At 29.9% G+C, this 19,937-nt stretch overlaps 1 protein-coding gene across 1 annotated transcript; it reads right to left on the bottom strand.

Annotated features, from left to right (window-relative positions):
* Window positions 1-2,627: 2,627 nt before the first annotated feature.
* Window positions 2,628-12,041, bottom strand: LOC120079312 (phosphoenolpyruvate/phosphate translocator 2, chloroplastic-like). The gene is made up of 9 exons (XM_039033464.2): window positions 11,247-12,041; window positions 7,863-7,985; window positions 6,794-6,946; window positions 5,974-6,059; window positions 5,584-5,668; window positions 4,550-4,666; window positions 4,355-4,432; window positions 3,531-3,660; window positions 2,628-2,974 (listed from the first exon to the last, which is right to left on the bottom strand). The coding sequence occupies exons 1-9, from the start codon at window positions 11,595-11,597 to the stop codon at window positions 2,898-2,900; spliced, it is 1,200 nt and encodes a 399-aa protein (XP_038889392.1). The 5' UTR covers window positions 11,598-12,041; the 3' UTR covers window positions 2,628-2,897.
* Between the last annotated feature and the right edge of the window lie 7,896 nt (window positions 12,042-19,937).

The following is a 19,937-nucleotide window of genomic DNA, read 5'->3' on the forward strand; positions in this document are numbered from 1 at the left end:
AAATCATTTTACAAGAAATTGAAGTGTTTGACAACCACTCAAAATAGTTTTTCAAGTAGATTTTAATTCGTTTTTATCAAAAGTGTTTAAATAAAAATGAGTTTTTTGAAATTTTTTTCTCAAGTCAATCCAAACCAAACAGGATCATAAATGTATTTTAAACAACTTTTATCAAAATAGTTTAAATAAAGATGACTTTCGTGAAAAATATATTTTTTTTTCCTATCAATCCAAACAGACCTTGATGTTGCTTGATGGAATGAATTATTAAATTTCATATTTGAACAAGAGCGAGAGAGAGAGGCGGGAGGAGATACTTTTCTACAATATTGGATCTTTTTTTTCATGTATCTCTACACTATTTTAAGTTCCAATTTTCATCCAACATTCAAATGAATCCAATAATAATATTGAGATTTTTATTAATAGTTGGTGTTGAAATTTTTATGAAAAGTCAAACGTGAATAAGAATATTTTTTTAAACAAATGAAAAATTAATAATTTAACCTAAAATAAATGGGGTGTGTGGTAACGGCTGTCTATTAATGTACCGTTTTTTTTTCTTGGATCATATTTTTTTTTTTTTAAGAAAAAAATAGTTATGGCTATATTATTGAACATTTGATGTAAATAACCTTCCTAAAAAAATATGGAAGATTAACTTTTTTCTAATACATAATAATTTTCTTGTTAAACCAAAGTAACTTTAACTCAATGGTATTGACATGCACTTTCATCTGTGATAGACCACGATAGACTACTACATGTATCTATCTACAACTGTGATATTTGCTATTATTTGTAAATATTTTCAGTAATTTTATCATTTAAAATAACTTTTCTTAGTTTTTAACGTTAACTATTTGCTTCTAACCATTTTTTGGTAAGATAATAAATAACTTGACCTCACTCTTAGATTGAATACATTTTTTTTTCATAACTACCCACTATAGGGCAACCAACGTTTTCAAAACTCAAATAAGTTGTTTGGGGCGCTGAGATGATATAGGATGTCTAGAATTCTGATGTATGAGGAATTATGATGTCTATGTTTGGGGTGCAAAGTTGTGTTGACTGAGTTCATATGTCTATGTTTGGGTGTGCAAATTGTTACGTCTGAGTTCATATGTCTGTGTTTAGTATGCAGAGTTCATATGTCAGTGTCATATGGTTCGGATTTTGTACTCTAAAATAATTTGTCTATATGAACACTACTTTTTTTTTAATCTTATAATTCAATTATTGTATCAATTCATTTTTTTTTATTCAATTATTGTCTTTTAAATAATTCTTTATTATTGTTGTTTAAAAAATCTATGTCAAAATTTAAGATTAATCTTAAATAGTCAACGAAATACCAACATTTAAAAATACAAAATTTAATCTTAAGCCAAGGATGGGCTACCAACTTTTTTTAAAAAAAACTTTTTTCACTTTTTAACTATATATATATATTTCAATCATGACTTGAATTTTGAAAAGAGTCTTAAAAAATAAGACAAATAAAAAATAAAAATAAACTAGTGAAAGTAGTATTTATAAATTTAATTTTTAAAAAATATTGAGAACTAAAGGATTATGAATGGTCAGTTAAATATTTTATTGAGACATTTAAAAAAATATATTTTGTTTCTATTTGATTTTAGGGATTTCGTTGAGACTTTTCTCATATATATATATATATATATATATAATGAGTTTTCTATTGAGATTTTATTATGTGCTTTTAAATAGTAGATTTTGAATATTGATGTTGTATATGAATATATTTTATTTTTTTTGAGAAATTGTGTGCAAAGATTTAATCCAAAATATTGTGATTTTTTAATGGGCATTATATAGATAAATAATTGATATACTAAGCAAATAAAAAATGATGATATAAACTCAAGAAAAAAATAAAGAAATAAAAATGTAAGTGGACCATAAGAAGAGAGGAGAGAGTGATAAAAGTAACGATTGGGTATGAGAAGGAAGAAGACATAAGAAGTGGAGAGTGGAGAAGCTGAGAGAGTTGTTAAATGAGAATTACTGTACACATGTTGAAGAAGTGAAAATGATGATATATCAGTGGGCCAAACGAAGCTATATCATCTCCCCATATAAAATATTGGCCTCAAATAGACCCAAAGTAACACATGACGAATAAGGATTTTATTTATTATTATTTTTTTTTGAAAAATTTAATCCGGATTTAAGAATTATAGTTGGGAAAGGAATTACTTAAAAAAAAACATAAATGATGGTATATATATATATCTTAAAGATTTGTACTGTATGCCAATTGAAAATAAGAGATCCAATTAAAAATAAAAACTAGAGAAGAAGTGATTCAATGAAATATAGATATATTGAATTTAATGTATCTGAAAAAACGTATCAATGATTTTTTTTTAAGTATGGTAGAAGATCGAACCTTTGAACTCGAAAGAAGATTATGGCAATTACCTTTAAGATAAGTTCACTTTGACATATATCATCAAATATTATATACCAATCAGACAATTAACTTATATTCAAATTTAACTTATAATTATTTGATTACAACAAATATAGGATATATATATAAAAGGGATGTAAATCTCCAATCTCAAAAGAAGAAATACATGTCAATTACCACCGATAAATTGTGACAATGTCGACGACTTATATTTCTTATTTGAACTATCAAAATCACTACATTACACAAAAATACATAATCACTACTTTCTTGTTTCTTTTTTCTTTTTTCCTTTTGATAAAAACATAATCTCTAATTCTAGTCATAAAGTAAACTCTTGTTGTATGTTATATATGGTTAGTTCTCACTCTTCTTCACATAGACCATTTATAGAGATTGGGACGAAGAGAGAAAAACGAAAACGAAAATGAAAAACGAAAACCGAAACAGAAATAATTTAGAGAGACTTAAGATTTGACTTCATACGCTTTGCCCTTGAATACAAGAAAACTCCCATTAGAGCTATGCCAGTTCCTGCAACCATAGTTTCAACGTATTAATACTAATGTAATATAATTTTATTTAAATGTAATATAATTACTTTTTAGAAATGTTTAATTGATTAATCTTCCAATACTATTTTCTATTATAAGGGAGAAAATTGTAAGAACCAACAGCAATAGGGATTGTAAAAATCTCATATTTGAACTTTCAATTTATAAATCCACACACCACTTCCTCAAATTTGAGAACCAACAGTTTTGTAAGTTTTTGGGAGACAGGGTTGTTTTAATTAAAAGTTTGAGTGTGTGATTGTAATCATTAATATAAATTAAGTTTGTTTTGCAACATGTTTCCTTAAAAAAAAAAAGTTCGGTCTATTTTGAAATATAGAAAAATGAACCAAAATTTTTACAAATATAGCAAAATGTCATGTTTATCAGGGTTGGAATGCGGTAGACCATTCTGCTATACTTAAAAATATTTTTTAACAGTTTTACTATTTAAAACAATTACCGTTAAAATAATGTTCTTAAAAAATAAGTTAAATCTATTAAGCAATTTAAAAAAGGGTATGGAAAAAAAATACCTAGGGCGTTGAGAGGTGAGACTGCTGTTTGGAAGAAAAGAACAGAGGAGACTATAACCACTACTCGCTTCAAAGAATTTCCTACTGCATGGGTCACTGGTGAAATTTCCTGTAGTATTGAATAAGAAACCTGCCCAACCAAAAAATTTTTTTTAAAAAAAATTAAAGCATATTGAATATTAATGATCTCTTAATGTATAAATCCCAATTTTTATGTCTATTTGGTCCCTTAATTTTCAGACCTATATATTTTGTTCTTGACCTTTCAAATGTTTAAGTCTCATGGATTTAATTGAACACAATTGAAAGTTGAGATTTTTGTACAGTGGTTCATGATTAATGACGTGCCCCTCACAAATAAATGAAATCTAACATTACCCTCACATCATAGGCACTACCACGTTTTATAACGTATTGCGTGAGAGATGACTATGTCTATCGTAGCTCTAATACGATGGCCATATCTATCGTGATCTTCCTTTTTCTTCACTCCACCGCAATATTCATGGGGAAAGCATGTGAGAAAAATAAAGATCACAATAGACATGACCATCGCATTAGGGCTACAATAGACACAACCATCCCTAATGCGATATTGTATAAAATGTGCGCTCCTGTAAGCATAAGGTTAGATTTTACACGTTTGTGGGGACATGTCACTAATTATAATGGTGCTTGTGAAAGGATTATAGCACAAAAAACTCATTGAAAGTTCGGGAATCTATTCAATACTTTTTAAAGTATGGAGACTAGATAGATGTAGAAAGTTTAGGGACTAATTTAAGATTAATTCGGAATGTGTGTGTATGAAAACTTGGAGTAACCTGCTGATAACTATGAAAACAGATGCCAGATATAAGCAACCTAATGCACAGCTCCCTAATATTCAACCCTTGATTTACCTGAAATAATAATTAAAAAAAAAATATCAGAGAAAGGCCCATCAATGGCTAGAATGTTGTAAATGAAGCAAAGAAACTCTTATTAATGAATATATACATATATGGCATTTCACTTACAGCTAATTGTAGGTATGAAGGACTAAATTTAGTGCCTTCAAGGAGAAGAGCTGAGGGAACCAGCAGGATAAACGAAATGATAGTAATTACAGAGAACAGATTGATATTGTCCAATGCCTGCTCAAACACACCCAATAATTAAAGTCCAAGAAATTTTAAAATAAAATAAAATATTACATTCAACTTCCTATTATATTGTTTATAGGTAAAATACATTAAAATCCTCCTAAAACGTGAAAGATAAATATGGATTCCATCTCAAAACCAATTTGCAATAAAGAGAATAGTTCATGTATTTTATGGATATTGTGCGGTCTTTCCTTCATCTTTTCAATGTGGAATTCTCAATATGCCTCTCAAGATAGTACCTATTTTGATTCATCATTCTTGGGTTGAATCTCCATTTGTTATAAGCTCGGATACTAATATTAAATAAACATGATGTTCCATCTCGAAACGGACAAGAAGAGTAGTTCATAAGGTCCTTTTTATCTTTTCAATGGGAAATTCTTAGAACAAAGGTCACGTTTACCCCACTAGAATGAAAAATAGTGTAATCAATGAAATTCTGTTGAAAGATCAATTATAATGGGCCAAAATCGTAAATGTAATTGATTGCTTTTAATCACGTTTACTTAGAATTATGAATCTGCCACATTTATTGTTACTATTATCGTTTGACTCTAAACAATAATGATAACAATAATAGTAAATGTGACAAAATCAAACTTCTCATACTGTAACAATACACTAACGATAACAGTAACGATAAAACACAAACCGATTGCTCGTCCTCTACTTGTCAATCAATTTATGTTTTTTTATTACAAATTAGGCAGTAGGCCCCACGTGTCAATATAAATATGGAATACAAATTAAACAAGAACAAAGATAATTCATTGGGACTCATTTTTCAAATTACCATTCATTTATTACTTTTTCCTTGGTGTAAACATGACCAGAGTTCAATCATCAAAATAGAACTTTCTGTATTATTATTGAAAATTATGAAGTATAGAAAGTTCAGCTCATACCTCTTTGTGTATCATGAACTTTTTGCTGAAGATATTACGTGATTGATTGGTGAGATTTGAAGCCATGGCACTGCTGAAGCCAATCCTGTAACACAAAATGAGAGGCTTTTTACACATTATTTTGAGTTATTACTTCTCTGCATAAGGGTGCCTACCGTGGTGTCCGTGACTCGATTTCAGGCCGTTTTGAGTGACTTCACGAGTGCTTAGAATATAGTTTTTAAGCACTTAAAAATTCATTCTAAACTGATCTTCTTATCGAATCGAGTACTAATTTGGGGGTGTGTATAGAATAGAACTAAACTCAAAAGATCTATTTTAATCAGACATTCTTGATTGTTTGGATTATAAATATGCAGTCAAAACAAGTGATAGGAGGTCTGATCTTACCAATTAAAGGAGGCTTCGGTAAAAGAAGCGAGTGCCACTCCTCCAACAACGGGTACCAGAGAAAAAACAACCCAAAATGTGGGCCTCTGCGTAGGAATCCAGCACAAAAATTGATTAGTTTTTTTTTTTACTCGTTAATCACCCATGGAAAATGGTCAGAAATTTGATCAAATGTTTCAATCTTAGCTAACACTCTTCTAAAAAAATCGTTGAAATAATTTTCTCGATTTATCTCTACTGAAATTGACCACCTAGATTTAAAATTAAAATATATATATATATATATATAAATATATTCATCCCAAATATATTCATCCTATTAAATATTTTGAGCTTTTCCGATTAAATATCGTAAGATTTGAAAAATATATAAAATCTCAGTGTTAATCCTGAACAAAGTCTAAATATATATAATCCAGCACAAGATTTCATTGAGAAAGCCGAAAACATTCTATAGGATGAAAAAATTAATTTTTTTTAATATAAATCTTGGTGGTCGATCTCGACTGATATGGATCGAAAAAAACTATTTCAACGAATTTTCTAAAAGGGGATTAATCTATTTTCGCGATCTGTTTTTTCATAGTTTATTTAGGGTAAATGAAGTTATTTTAGATCCACTCACACAGTTCATCAATCTAAATTCTAAACAGAGCACGAATTAGTGATACCAATAAAGCCAAACTCAATATTTCATATGGTTCTATTTTCAATCATTCACATGTAGATTCTTCCAAAGTTAGAATGATATATAATGCACACTTGAATATTAATAAAATAATAATAATAATAACAAAAGTGGATAATGAAGTTGAGGTACCTCAGCCAAAAACAAAGCAGAGAGAAGGACAGTGAAAAATGGCTCCATTGCTTTAATGGTGTGAGTGAATGAAACCGCAACTCTCCCAAGACTCACATTGGTTAATATGTTTCCCATTGTGTGCGCTACAGCCAGCGGAAGAATGGCAGCAAACTGAATAATAAAATTTTCAATTCAAATTACTAACTAAATTCATCACTTTATTCCTGCATAAAAATCACTAATTAAATACTCAAACCATATTAATGTTTTGAGAGTTTTGCTTTTGGTACTTTATGTGTGTACTGTTGATTTCTTTCCATTTAAGTCTATAAAATCACCCTATGTTAAAAGAATGATGGAAGTCAATTTAAAAATAATTGTTTTGATGAGTTTGTCCATTATTTAAGTAAGACAATTGAAATATGCGAGATTTAAATATCTGACTTCATGGATAAGAGTATATGTCAATGACTGTATTAAATTATGCTCAATTTAGGTAATTGGTCAATTTTTTATAACTAGCAATTTTAGGGTTAAATAAATTACTATGTATTAAGGCCACGTTTACTAATCCGAAATAAAAATTGATATAATCGTAATGGAATTATATTGATAGATCGATTATAATGGACCACAATCGCAAACATTATTGAATTGTTTTTTTTATCACGTTCTATTATCGTTACCGTTTAGGATCAAACGATAACGATGATAATAAATGTGACAAATTCATAATTCTAACAATAAGAATAATGGTAACGATATCAGCTAGTGGACCCCATGTAATTTCCAAATGAAATTGGATTGAATACTCTCCCAATTAGTTTGCATTTTTTATTATAGAACTAAGAGTGGGTTCCAAATGTAAGCACTAATATAAAACACAAGTAAACAACACTAATCAAATCAAATGGGGTCTACTTTTCATATTATCATTGATTTATTAGGTTTTCCTGGAGTAAACGTGACCTAAGTTATATAAAATTAAGGTTTATTGTGTCAAGGTGAGTCAATTAAGTGGTTACTTACAATTTTAATTATATAATTAGAAAGCTTATTAGTAAGGGGATTAAAGTAAAGGTAATACCTGGGATCGATTGATCTTTGGCCTATGATGAAAATTAAGAGCCCACATTAAGTTTACTATCATCGTACCACACCCGAACTGGAAAGCTGTGACCGTAGTTGGAAATGGAAAGGCTTTTAGAACCTACACATTATAATTTGAATTTCATCCTAATTAGTGCCCACAATGTTTAAGTTTTTGCTATTAAATAAAATGAGAAATTGTTTTAAATGTCAACTTGTTGAAAATATTTTCAAATATAACAAAATATTATAATCTATTAATGATAGACACTTATACATAGTGACATTTTGTTATATTTGTGAACATTTTGATTCATTTTTTTTATATTTAAAAACAACCCTGTTAAAAATTTGACTTACCTCTAAAAATATTAGAGAAAAAAAAGAGAAACTTATCACATCAAATTTTTAGAAAAATTACATTTTTAGCCCTCGAATTTTCAACAAACCTTTGTTCAATCTCTAAAAAAATGGACTCTTTTGAACCGTGAATTTTAAAGAATAGGTATAAAAGGTTTTGAGTAATTTCTCTTATTATTTTAAATATTGATGTGACATTTTAAATTAAAAATAACAATTAAAAGAAGAAGAGGGAAGAGAGAAAGAAGAAATATATATTTAGTTATTATTTTTAATTTAAAATATCATGTCAATGTTTAAAATAATAGTAATAACCGAAAGACTAAAATGATACATTTTAGATTAAAAATTACTTTTAGTGCCTAAAGTTTCATAGAATTAACAATTTGATCCCTGTACTTTGGTTTATAATAATTTAGTTCCCAAACTTTTAATTTTATAACAATTTAGTTTCTGAATTTTACTATGTAATAATTTAATCCCTATACTTTAAATTTTATAACAAAAAATTTGTAACAATTAGTCTTTATTGTAGAAATTAATGATAAGATTTAATGAAATTTCATGTATAAATAAACCTTTAAATTGATTAGAGACTCAATATTTTTATAATAGTTTACATCATAAAATATTAAAAATTGATATCGAATTTTGATTAAATACTTTACATGAGGGATCGAATTGTTACAATTTTGAAAGTACAAAGACTAAATTGTTACATACTAAAGTTCAGGGACCAAATACGTACAGAATTGAAAGTACAACGACTAAATGTTACAAACTAAGATTCAAGGCCTAAATTGTCACTATCAAGAAAGTTTAAGAACCAAAAGTGATTTTTAACCTACATTTTGCAAACGACCCATGACTAGAAAGGTAATTTTCTTTCAAACTTTTTTATTTACTTTTTATAATATGCTTTATCTAAGTTTTATCTAAAATGTTCCAAAAGTTTATTATACCTTGACTATTTTTACTAGACAACCTTCGACACTATTATAATTAGTTGTTAAAAGAATTGACTGGATATGGAATTTGAGCTAGTATAACTTATTATTAAAGAAAAGAAAAAAAAAATCTCAATAAAAGCACTTATTTCCTCTTGGTAAAAATTAAAGAGAAATTTTTATTTACGTTCTTACCTAACTAAAATGAGTAAATCAAAATAAATCAAAATTAGAACATTTGAAACACTTTATCTAAGTTTTAAAAAAATTCTACAAAGTCATCAATGCGCTACACTGCAATAACATGTGAAATTTTAATGCGAAGCAATGAACAATAATTAGAAAATTTGGGATATATTGTTAAACTTAGTTAAAAATTCATTACTTTAATTATTTATTTTATATATTATATATACTTTTTAAAAGCATAATATACTTACTTTTTCAACTTGTGGATGTTGTTTTCATAAATAGATAAGGTGTATAAAAAATATCCTATTGGATACAGCAAAGCAATTGACACAGACACATTTTGACAGTAAATGAAAAGGATTGTCTTAATTAGATGAGACAAATAATGAACTTTCTTGTCATGAGTTTGGTCATCAAGCACAATTTCAAACGTTTTATTTTATTTATTTCTGATTTTTTTAGTTCAAAGCAAAATTTTAAACTTAATTCAACCATAAATTCAATTTTTCACTTATGAATTTTTAAATTTTGTTAGTGCAATAACACCAATTATTTTATTATTATTATTATTTTGAATAACGTTGTCTAGTTTTTCAATTTGTCCCTAATCCATTTATATCTTTTTTTTTTTTAATATAGCAAAATTAGTAAAAATATTTTTAAATATAATATTGTACACTATAAAATATTTATCAATAATAGATAATAATATTTTACTGTATCTATAAATAAATTTATTCATTTTCATATATTTTAAAAAACAAACCAAATTATTATAGGTTGACAAAAAGGTTTTTTCAGGGGAAGTTCACATATTAATTGATCTTAAAAGCTGAATGCACGTGGACCACCTATGATAATTAAAACTTTAAATTATTAAAATCAACGTCGGTTTTCAGTTTTTAAATTTTATGTTTTTTCCTTTTACCTTTTCTAAAATAACACTTTAAATCATATACAACACTGTATTTTTTAAATCTTCAAATTTTGATTTGATTTTTTAAGATATTAATAGAAAAATAAATAGCAATATATAGAAGTTTATGAATAGAATCAGTATTTATAAGTTCAACTTAAAAAATAAAAATAAAGATAAACCAAAATGACTATCAAATACGATCAAATTTAAAACAACCATGTACTCTTTATTTTTAAAAAATAGAACTAGAATAAAAAAAATAAAATTGTTCTAAGTTAACAAAGGATGAAACCAGTGCGTAGTCCACAATAGATTTTAAAACCTGTTGGATCAAATAAATAGTGTCAAAATGTTCTAAAAAGACGTTTACCAAAAAAGAAAAAACTAAGATTTTCAAATAACCAGTAAAAAAGTTAAGATGAAATAATATTAGTCCAATTTGATTTGTACTCTTTGATTGTACCATCCAAATTTTACTCAATAAAAATTTGTCCTATGACATTTTTTTTAAAAAAATTGATTATTATATTTGTTTGTTTACTTGATATAAAAAATAATTGCATGCCCCTATTTTTATGTATTACACGGATAAAAATTAAAATATTTATAAAAAATTAAAAAAAATTATTACGTGTGAAATTATAATTAAATAATTTAGTGGGACGGATGATTTTCATGAACAAAAATAGTCTCGGAAACCGCCGACCATGTAACGGTTTTGAATGAATTTTCACCATCATTTTAAAACAAATAAAGAATAATAATAATAATAAAGTTATATTTTCTCACTCCTGGTCCTGGTAACTAGGAAGCCAAACAACTTTCAACAACTCAATCCGAGTTAACTCACCAAAATGAAAGGAAAAAAAACTCAGAAAGTTCTTCATTCATTGGAATGTAGGAATAATAATCAGAACAAGAACAATGATGCAAAAAGGAAAAAGAAAAAGGAGAGAATAAGAACCTGTTTGTTGAAAATATTGTAGTAGATATTCAAAAGGTACCAAATCCCAAACATTGCACCAAGCCGGAGATAATTATGAACAAAATCAACCGATTCCACGGCCTCGCCGGCACTCTCCGGCACAGAAGCAGCCATTACAGCAAATTTCCGAAACCTCGGAGAAAATCCAGGAGAAGAGACAGAGATCGGAGAAGAAGAACGCCATGAAATCGAACTGTGAGAACGAAATTGAAGAATGTGCGAGAAACGAAAGAAATTAGGACTTCGGCTAGGGCATGGAAGAGCAGTAGCCGTAGCAATAGAATTAGGAGAAAAAGACATAGCCAAAGCCAATACAGAGTTATTCTGCATCTCAATCGAAGAAGTCTCACAGAAAAAGAGTATAAGAAGAGAACGACGGCGTTGCGTCGGAGTTAATTCACACGTGAAACACGCATTTCACGTGGGAGGAAGAGGAGGAAGCTCCGGCGTGGGCGGCGATTGGAGAAGAGAAGAAGGATCTGGAAGAACTAAGCGGCCATGGAAATTAATGGCTGAAACTGAAAATCAGGGGAGGGATGATTGAGATGGAGAGGGAAATTGGCGCCATTGATTTTATGGTTAAGATGTAAACCAGGCCCACTCGAAGTCAGTCGCAATGGAATTAGGGACGAAGTGGATAAATTTTAATTTGAAAGGGACCCATCAGCAAATTTAGAGGATTTTAATTTTTTTCCCCTACCACTACAATTTTTTTCAATGTGGCCTACTAGCTTGTCACCTTCTAAGTTGTTAGATGTCACACGTCTATATGAGAAATTAAGACTCTGTTTGATAATGATTTGTGTTGCATTCACATTAATTTTGATTTTCTATTTTTAAAATTTAGTTCTTTTTTTTTATAAATTATGTATTATCCTAATAGTCAATTATGGAAGATTTCCTTTTAATTCGTTAAAAAAATTTGGCTTAGTTTTTCAAAATATTATTTCAACAAAATCAAGAAAGTTATAGGTAGGAATGTGATTGATTATAAGCTTAATTTCCGAAACCTAAAGTTTCGTTTGGTGACCATTGGATTTTCAATTTTTGAAAATTAAGCTTGCAAACAACTCTTGCACCTCTAAATTTCTTACTTTGTTAATTATTTTGACAGATATGTTGAAAAACCAAGTCACATTTTGAAACTAAGAAGAAAAAACATAGTTTTTAAAAATCTATTATTGGCTGTGGAATTAAGTTTGGTAGAATTCAATTTTTTTACTGATAAAAACTACTATAAAAATTTGAGAGAGAATAAACTAATTTTTTTTTAAAAAAAATCAAATACTTGCTAAACGACACCTAAATAATATAACCAATCAGAGGCTTAATGTTTTGTCGTTGAAAATTGTGATCTTTTCTTACCATTTTTTTCTTACATCGCTTGGAGCTAAGCAAAATTCCTGTGAAAAAAAAAAACAAAACAAACAACCTAGCTTGAATTTTGGGAGAAAACTATACCATAGGAAGAAATCAATAGTATTGTTAGTAGGGAAATTAAAAGAAGATTTATATTAATAAAGATAAAATTAGAAGAAATAAAATCTGTTACAACAAATTAGTTGTTTGATATAGTATAAATACCTTTAGATTTCTTCAATTGGATATCTCTTTATATTTTGCTTAAAATCTTCAAGTGAATAAAGAAATCTCCAAGATTATTATGCACAATGGACGTAGGCTTTAAGCTGAACCACTTAAAACTGTATCTTCTCTAATTTCCCTTCTACTCGATTTCACCTTTTTTTCTTAATTGCTTGTGTTGATTTCGTCTCTACGAAAGTCCTCCTCGTTCAAGGTTTTTCATGCTCGATTTCAGGAGAAGAAGAAAGAGAGATCAGACATTTTTTGTTTCTTCAATAACAAAGAAAGGGAAAAATGGGAATAGAGAGAAAACTTACACAAAAGGACATCTGTCCTCATTCGTTGACAACTAAACTAGAACTAGAAATAAGTTATTTTTCATAACAAGAAATCAAATGGTTATAAAATAGGTGGAAGTAGTGATTGCATGATGACATAAATGTACATATTTGATAACGTAAATTAATCCAATCAAATTACATTATGGCGACATTTATCAAACTATAATGAAATATAGTGTAATCGTAATGACATTTTATTGATGAATCAATCATAATGAATCTGAATCACAAACATAATCTGATTGCTTTTGATCGCGTTTACCTAGAATTACAAATCTGTCACATTTACTGTTACCATTACCGTTACTGTTACAGTTAGACCCTAACAGTAATGGTGATAATAGCGATAACAATATTTATAATGATAACAGTAATGGTAACCATAACGGCTAGTGAGTCCTACATAAATTTCAAATGCAATCAGATTGAGCACTTTCAATTCCTCAATCAGATTATGTTCTTTGATTACAGAATTTGAAGTGGGTCCCACATTTCACTACGATTAAGGAATACATGTAAACAACAACAAATGTAATCAAATGAAGATACTCTTTAGATTACCATTAATTTATTTCGTTTACAGATGGGTAAACACGCCCTATGATCATTTGATCACGAAAGTCAATCTAATCAATTTGCAATCTTGTGTATCTAAGGACATGATCAATTGGGTCCCAGTTAAAATAAACTATGCCCATTTGATGACATTGTTGGAAATGACTAGTGGCTCTAGTGGCCCAAGGCCCATAGCAAAAGTAAAAATAGATTTGAAGTAACTTGTCGCACATTGGAAGTTTTGACAATGGTGAGTGGGTATAAATATAAAGAAGTGTAAATGAGCCTCTAAATTGTGGATGTGGTTGTAGATAGAGCCTTTTTCCATATGCATGTGTCGTCGTTGATAGGTTTGGGCAACTGCGTGAAAAAGAATCTAATTTTTTACTATCTTTTCATTTTAAAATGTTACCGTTTTATTAATTGATTAAAATGTTTTCATTGGAACTAAATTCAATTTCCAGCTTGTTACCTATTTAATTTTCAACCATTGGCTTTTTATTCTTTCAGCTAGTTGTTGTGTTCTTTACCTATATATACAGAAGTGCTTTTCAAGTTGGAGACACAAGAAAAATCATCTTCCTCCTCTCTGTTATTTTCTACCTTTCTTAACACTATTCTAAGTATTATTTTTCGATGATTTCATTCCTAATTCTGGCGAATGTACACTTGAATTGGGGAGTTGTGTTAGCCTTAGGGAGCAATTGACACACGCGATTTAGCACTGTGGTCGTGCTGAAATTTGCTTTCACGACACAACAACGATGTTCGAAATTTTGATTTTTATAATTTGAAAACAAATTTTCCTCTCTCCAAAATGTCGATTAGAAACGGTAAGGTCCTCCTGGATCTGTCTAAACTAGAACCACTCAATGGAGAAAATTATCATCACTAGTCCTAGAAGTTGTTGATATTCTTTGAATAGCTGGAAGTTGACTACGTCCTCACCATAGATTGCCTTGCCAAGATGGTTCTTGACACTATCGTCGTTCCAGAATCGTTTGCTAATATTGATTCTGTCCAACCGAAACAGTCTTCCGATGCTGATCCCGAAAAAATCGAAAAGGATAACTAGACTATTCGTGGTCATCTACTTTGACAAACTCACTATTCGATCTATTCGTAGTCTAGATATCAACAAAGGTAATATGAGACATCTTAGAGTGCAAATACGGTAGAGACGATGTAGGTCGTAAAAAGTATGTCATTGGAAAATGGTTGCAATTCTAGATGATGGATGAGAAATCAATCGTGGATTAGGTTCATGAGTATGAAAATTTGTGATGTATGTATCATCCAAAGGTATGAAGATGTGTGAAATTCTCCAAGCAAATGTACTGCTAGAAAAATTTTTCCTATCTTGGAGTGACTACCGAGATCACCTAAAACATAAAGGAAGGATCTTACCCTCTAGAAATTAATCAGTCACATGCGCACAAAAGAAGAAAACCGGCAGAAAGATAAACTAATTTATGAAAATTTAAATTCAATTAATGCTAACCTAGTTGAGTCTTCTGTTATGTACAAAGACATGTTAAAAAATAATAGCAATCAGTCAAGATCTATTCTCAATTTTGGCAAATGCACGCTTGAATTAGGGAGTTGTGTTAACCTTGGAAAGCAATCGGCATACGCGATTTAGCACCATGGTCGCACCGAAATTTACTTTCAAGATAATGGGATTACCATGGCACAATGATGACGTTCGACATTTTGGTTCTTATCGACATGACTCAATCTAATCAAACTATACTACTACCATGTGTGGATATACACAAATTATTGATCCAACTAATTAATTTACACCACTAAACATTTGGTGGCATAAGTTCATTTGATCATAGTTCGATCAAATTATTTCATGTGTGTGCTAATGACATAAATTAGTCTAACCAAAATTATATGTCATGTGGTAGGAGACTTGCAACGAGAGAAGCTCAATCTTATCTAACACCCCTATCACTGATAGAAGAGGCTCACCTTTTCTTTTCAAACAGTTAAAAGAGAAAACTCAAGATTTTTTTTTTTTGACAGAAGACTTCAAAGAAAAAAAAATTCTTTAAACAAAAAAACGTTAATTATAAAGGTTCCATTTGACAACCATTTCTTTTTTATTTTTAGTGTTTGCAGATTAAAAATATTTCCTCTCCATTTCTTACAATTATTTGCATCTTTCGTAAGTACAATAATATATTTCCTTTTCATTTTTTATAATCATTTGCATCTTTCTTAAGTACATTAGTTGAATTCTTAGACAAATTAAAAAAACAAAAGCAAGTTTCTAAATATACAATAATATTATAAGGAGTAATCCTTGAATCTAAGTCTGGAATGGGATGAAAGACAAATTTGTCTCTAACTAATGACATTGATATATATATATATATATATATATATATATATATATATATATATATAAAGAATACGAAGTTAAAGGAGACTCGAGCTCTTCTACCCCTATACTAAATTCACAGGTGATTATTATCCCTAAAAATACTATCCATTATAATTATCCTTTAGAATTTTCATTTCAATTATCATCGTTGATTAGAACATAATTCGATGAATAATATATTAATCTCCATTTCAAATATCTATTATATTGTAATCACGAAGTTAATTGTTTATGAACTTAAAAAAAATGTACAAAATATTATCAACGTGTTTCACGACTAAAATAAGTGCCTATAAGAAAAATTAAGTGATATTGAAGTCAAGAAAAAGTACGCATCTATGGTAATCAGTATCACGTCTCCAACTTATTATTATTTTATTTTTAGACAGTCAAAAAGAATAGTCAAAATGTTCTGGAAGGGAATATTTTTTTGTCGGCTAAATTTCTCTTGATTTTTCTTTCTTTTTCTATGAATAAAAGTAAATTGAGTTTCTATAAATGTTTCTAAAATATATTTTTTTTTCAGGTAAAAAAATGGTTGAAGTCATTTATTTGTTATTATTATTTTTCTTTGTACTTTTCATATGCAACAAAGAAGAAAATGAACAACGAAATTTAATTGAGCAGCAATCAATATGTACAACGTCAACGATTGATGTGAATTTAACGTTGCAGTAGTTGACATGTATTAAGATTTAATTTATACCAAAAAAATAAAGAATAGCAACAAAAATTTAGGTTTTATATATTTTCAAACTGACGAGTTACAACCTGAACGATGAGCGGTTTCGGTTGGTTTTTCAATTTTTTTTCTTGCACCCCTAGATGATTTTAACATGGTAGCAGAGCACGAGAACATGTATAATCAAATCTCTACAATGTTATTTCTTCTTTAATTAATATTAATTTTTTGATGAAGCTTCTACATATATTTCATGTCCACAAGTGAGAAGAGTGTTAGAAGATATAATATTAAATTTACCTTCACCAATGAGCTTAACCGTTTAGGTCAATTAATGATTTAACATAGATCATTGTTGGAGCTTATCCTGAGACTGTTAAATTATATAATATAAAATTTATCTTCACAAACAATTTAAACTTTTGGATAAATTAGTTTAACCAATGAAAAAGAAAAAAGACAAAATATATCAAATAGTCTATAGTTTAGAGATTTCTCAATTTGATCTCTAATTCTAAAAGTTCTTACATATGGATAAATTCCAAATCATCATAGATCATCCAAATTATTTATAAAAACATAAAACCAAATTGAAACAAAAGGAGGATATGATGCATGAGAGATTACATGAAGGAAAAGTAAAAAATAAAAATAAAAATAAAGAAATAACTCACCTAAAAAATGGTCGTAAATGAATAGTAGAGCCCAAATTTACCATCGCCTGTAAATCCTTGCTATACAAATAATATTTATAAATCGCCGAACGAACTACTTATACTAACTGATAGTGCAAACGGCAAGCCCAAGGTCGAACCTCAAGGAAGCGTGGAAGATTAGTTCATTAAAGCATGTTTTCAGTTAAAGTGGTAGGGGGGGGGAGGGGGTTGGTGTGGATTGATAATTGAAAGTGCATAAAATAAAGTGTGAGAAAATAAAAGATAGAAATGTAATTAAAAGAAATGGCCTAGCTTAGGGGAATTGGAATTGGCCAACGCAATTTTTGTTCATCGAGTTATTTAAATGCAATTTTAGTTTCTTGACTGTGTCTAGCCCAATTGATTGGAATCCCAATAAATGATCCTAATTACCTAATTAATCAACATGCATAGAAAATGAATCCATCCATACAAATTAACAAATCACATTAAGTTTTAGGGATAACACTTGGATGAGTGTTCGACTTCCAACGTCTAACCAAACATTCAATGTGGTTTCTCTCTAGGTTGATAGGAGCAATACTATTCTTTTTAGGCAATAAATCTCATGCCTAATGAATCGTAAGCCTAACTAACCTATTGCTTCCATTGAGATTAACCTATAATTAAATGTCACATATTACAAGTTATCCCCAAGCATTCAACTTACCTAACAAATTAATGGTTGTCAATCAATAACAAAATCATGCAATTCATAAACACTAAATTCAGATTGAAACTCATAAACGAGAATAAAAAGATTACATTCAAACAAAACTCCCAAAATTTACATTGTTCCAAAATCTCCTAAACTAATAAATAGCTAGAACTTACCTTACCATGGAGATGGAGAAGAAAAATCCCGACATCATTCCATTAATTACATGAGATGGGAAGAAAAAGGGTTGAATGTTATGCTCTAAATCAAGCAAGCGTCACAACGTTGCAACACTGCAATTAGGGTTGCAACATTGCACAAATCAAAACTCATTGGAAACGGCAGGGCCCTCAAACAATGAACTATAAACCGTTAAGGCACGGCGGTCAAGCGAAGAACAAAACCTGCAAAACAAAAACTCGTTATAGGCTGAGTCGCAGAGCTCGCTCTCTTTAAGACGTTTCGTGGCTCTGCCCAAGTGTGCAAGCAGGTCTGAAAATTGTCATGTCGTCCCCAGGATAAAACAACCAAATGAAAACCGATCGGAACGTACACCCTTTCTAAACTCACTACTCGGAAAGCTAAGATGGAAGAGAAGAGGAAAATGAAGTGGGGAATTAAGAAAATGAATTTTGTGAGTTACGAACTGCTGAAGACCTTGCCTTTTATAGGCCTTCAGTGTCGAACGATAGGGAGCGAAACGTGCGCTGATGTTATGGATGGGCAACGGTAGGGAGCGAAACGTGCGCGAACGTTACAGATGGGCAGACGAAACGGAACGGGATGGGCGGACGAACGGGCCGTTTCCAATAATAATAATAATAATAAAATAATAATAATATTTTTTATTAAAAATAATCATCACACATACACGCGCGTCTCGCCTCGTCCCGCCCGACCGACCGGATGGCCGATGGCGGCAGGGCGCATGTGAGATGTCCACGAACCCACATTGGTCTATCTTCTCACTCCCTCCAAAACATGGGTACCCTTTGGGGCCCAAACCCAAAACACAAGGTTGGAATACATAAAAGAGACTTCCAACACCAAATTTTCTAATGTTGGATTCTCCAACCAAAAAAGTTGATTCTCTCTTTGTTTTGAAAGTTAAATTTTCACCCAACAATCCCCCACTTAGAAATTTAAACAAAAGGAAAAGAGAGAATAGATTTTCATCGAGCAGTTTCAATCTAAACAATACTGAGCATAAGCAAAGGTGTCTTACGACTTGAACCTTTACATAGTGTAGATGATTCAGAATATACTAGAGTAACCCTTGTTTTTGAACTCTATCTCTAACAGCATCTCACACAAAGTGTCATTAGGGTGTAGTACGAAATCCCATGCTTTTAAGGCCTAGCACGTGAATTACAGTTTAGTGGATGCTCTAGAGAGTTTGCCTAAAAACTCCATAGGAAGCGGCCCTCACTTCTACATTCACACAGGTGAGGCTATCAAGGGTACTCCTGTATCTGGGTACCCCACTTGTCATCAAGTGTACATCTCATTAAGAACTGAGTTCAACCTTTCTTACGTTTCAGGATATCATGCTCAGACTTTAAGTCATAGGAATGGAACTCTATGTTTAGTTTAGCATGATTCACTATATATCACTCGTGATCAGTTATTATCCGTTGAACTTGTTTCTTGGGATCTCCAGTCTACAGGTTGGGTTTTCCTCACTGTGATTCATTTTTTGATAGGCATGAATCCCATCCTTTCTGAGGTTCTGAAAAACTTTTCTCGCCAGTCCTCAAAGG

This window comes from Benincasa hispida, chromosome 6, assembly GCF_027475165.1.
Source record: "Benincasa hispida cultivar pf3 chromosome 6, pf3_genome.v1.1, whole genome shotgun sequence".
Classification (NCBI taxonomy): Eukaryota; Viridiplantae; Streptophyta; class Magnoliopsida; order Cucurbitales; family Cucurbitaceae; genus Benincasa; species Benincasa hispida.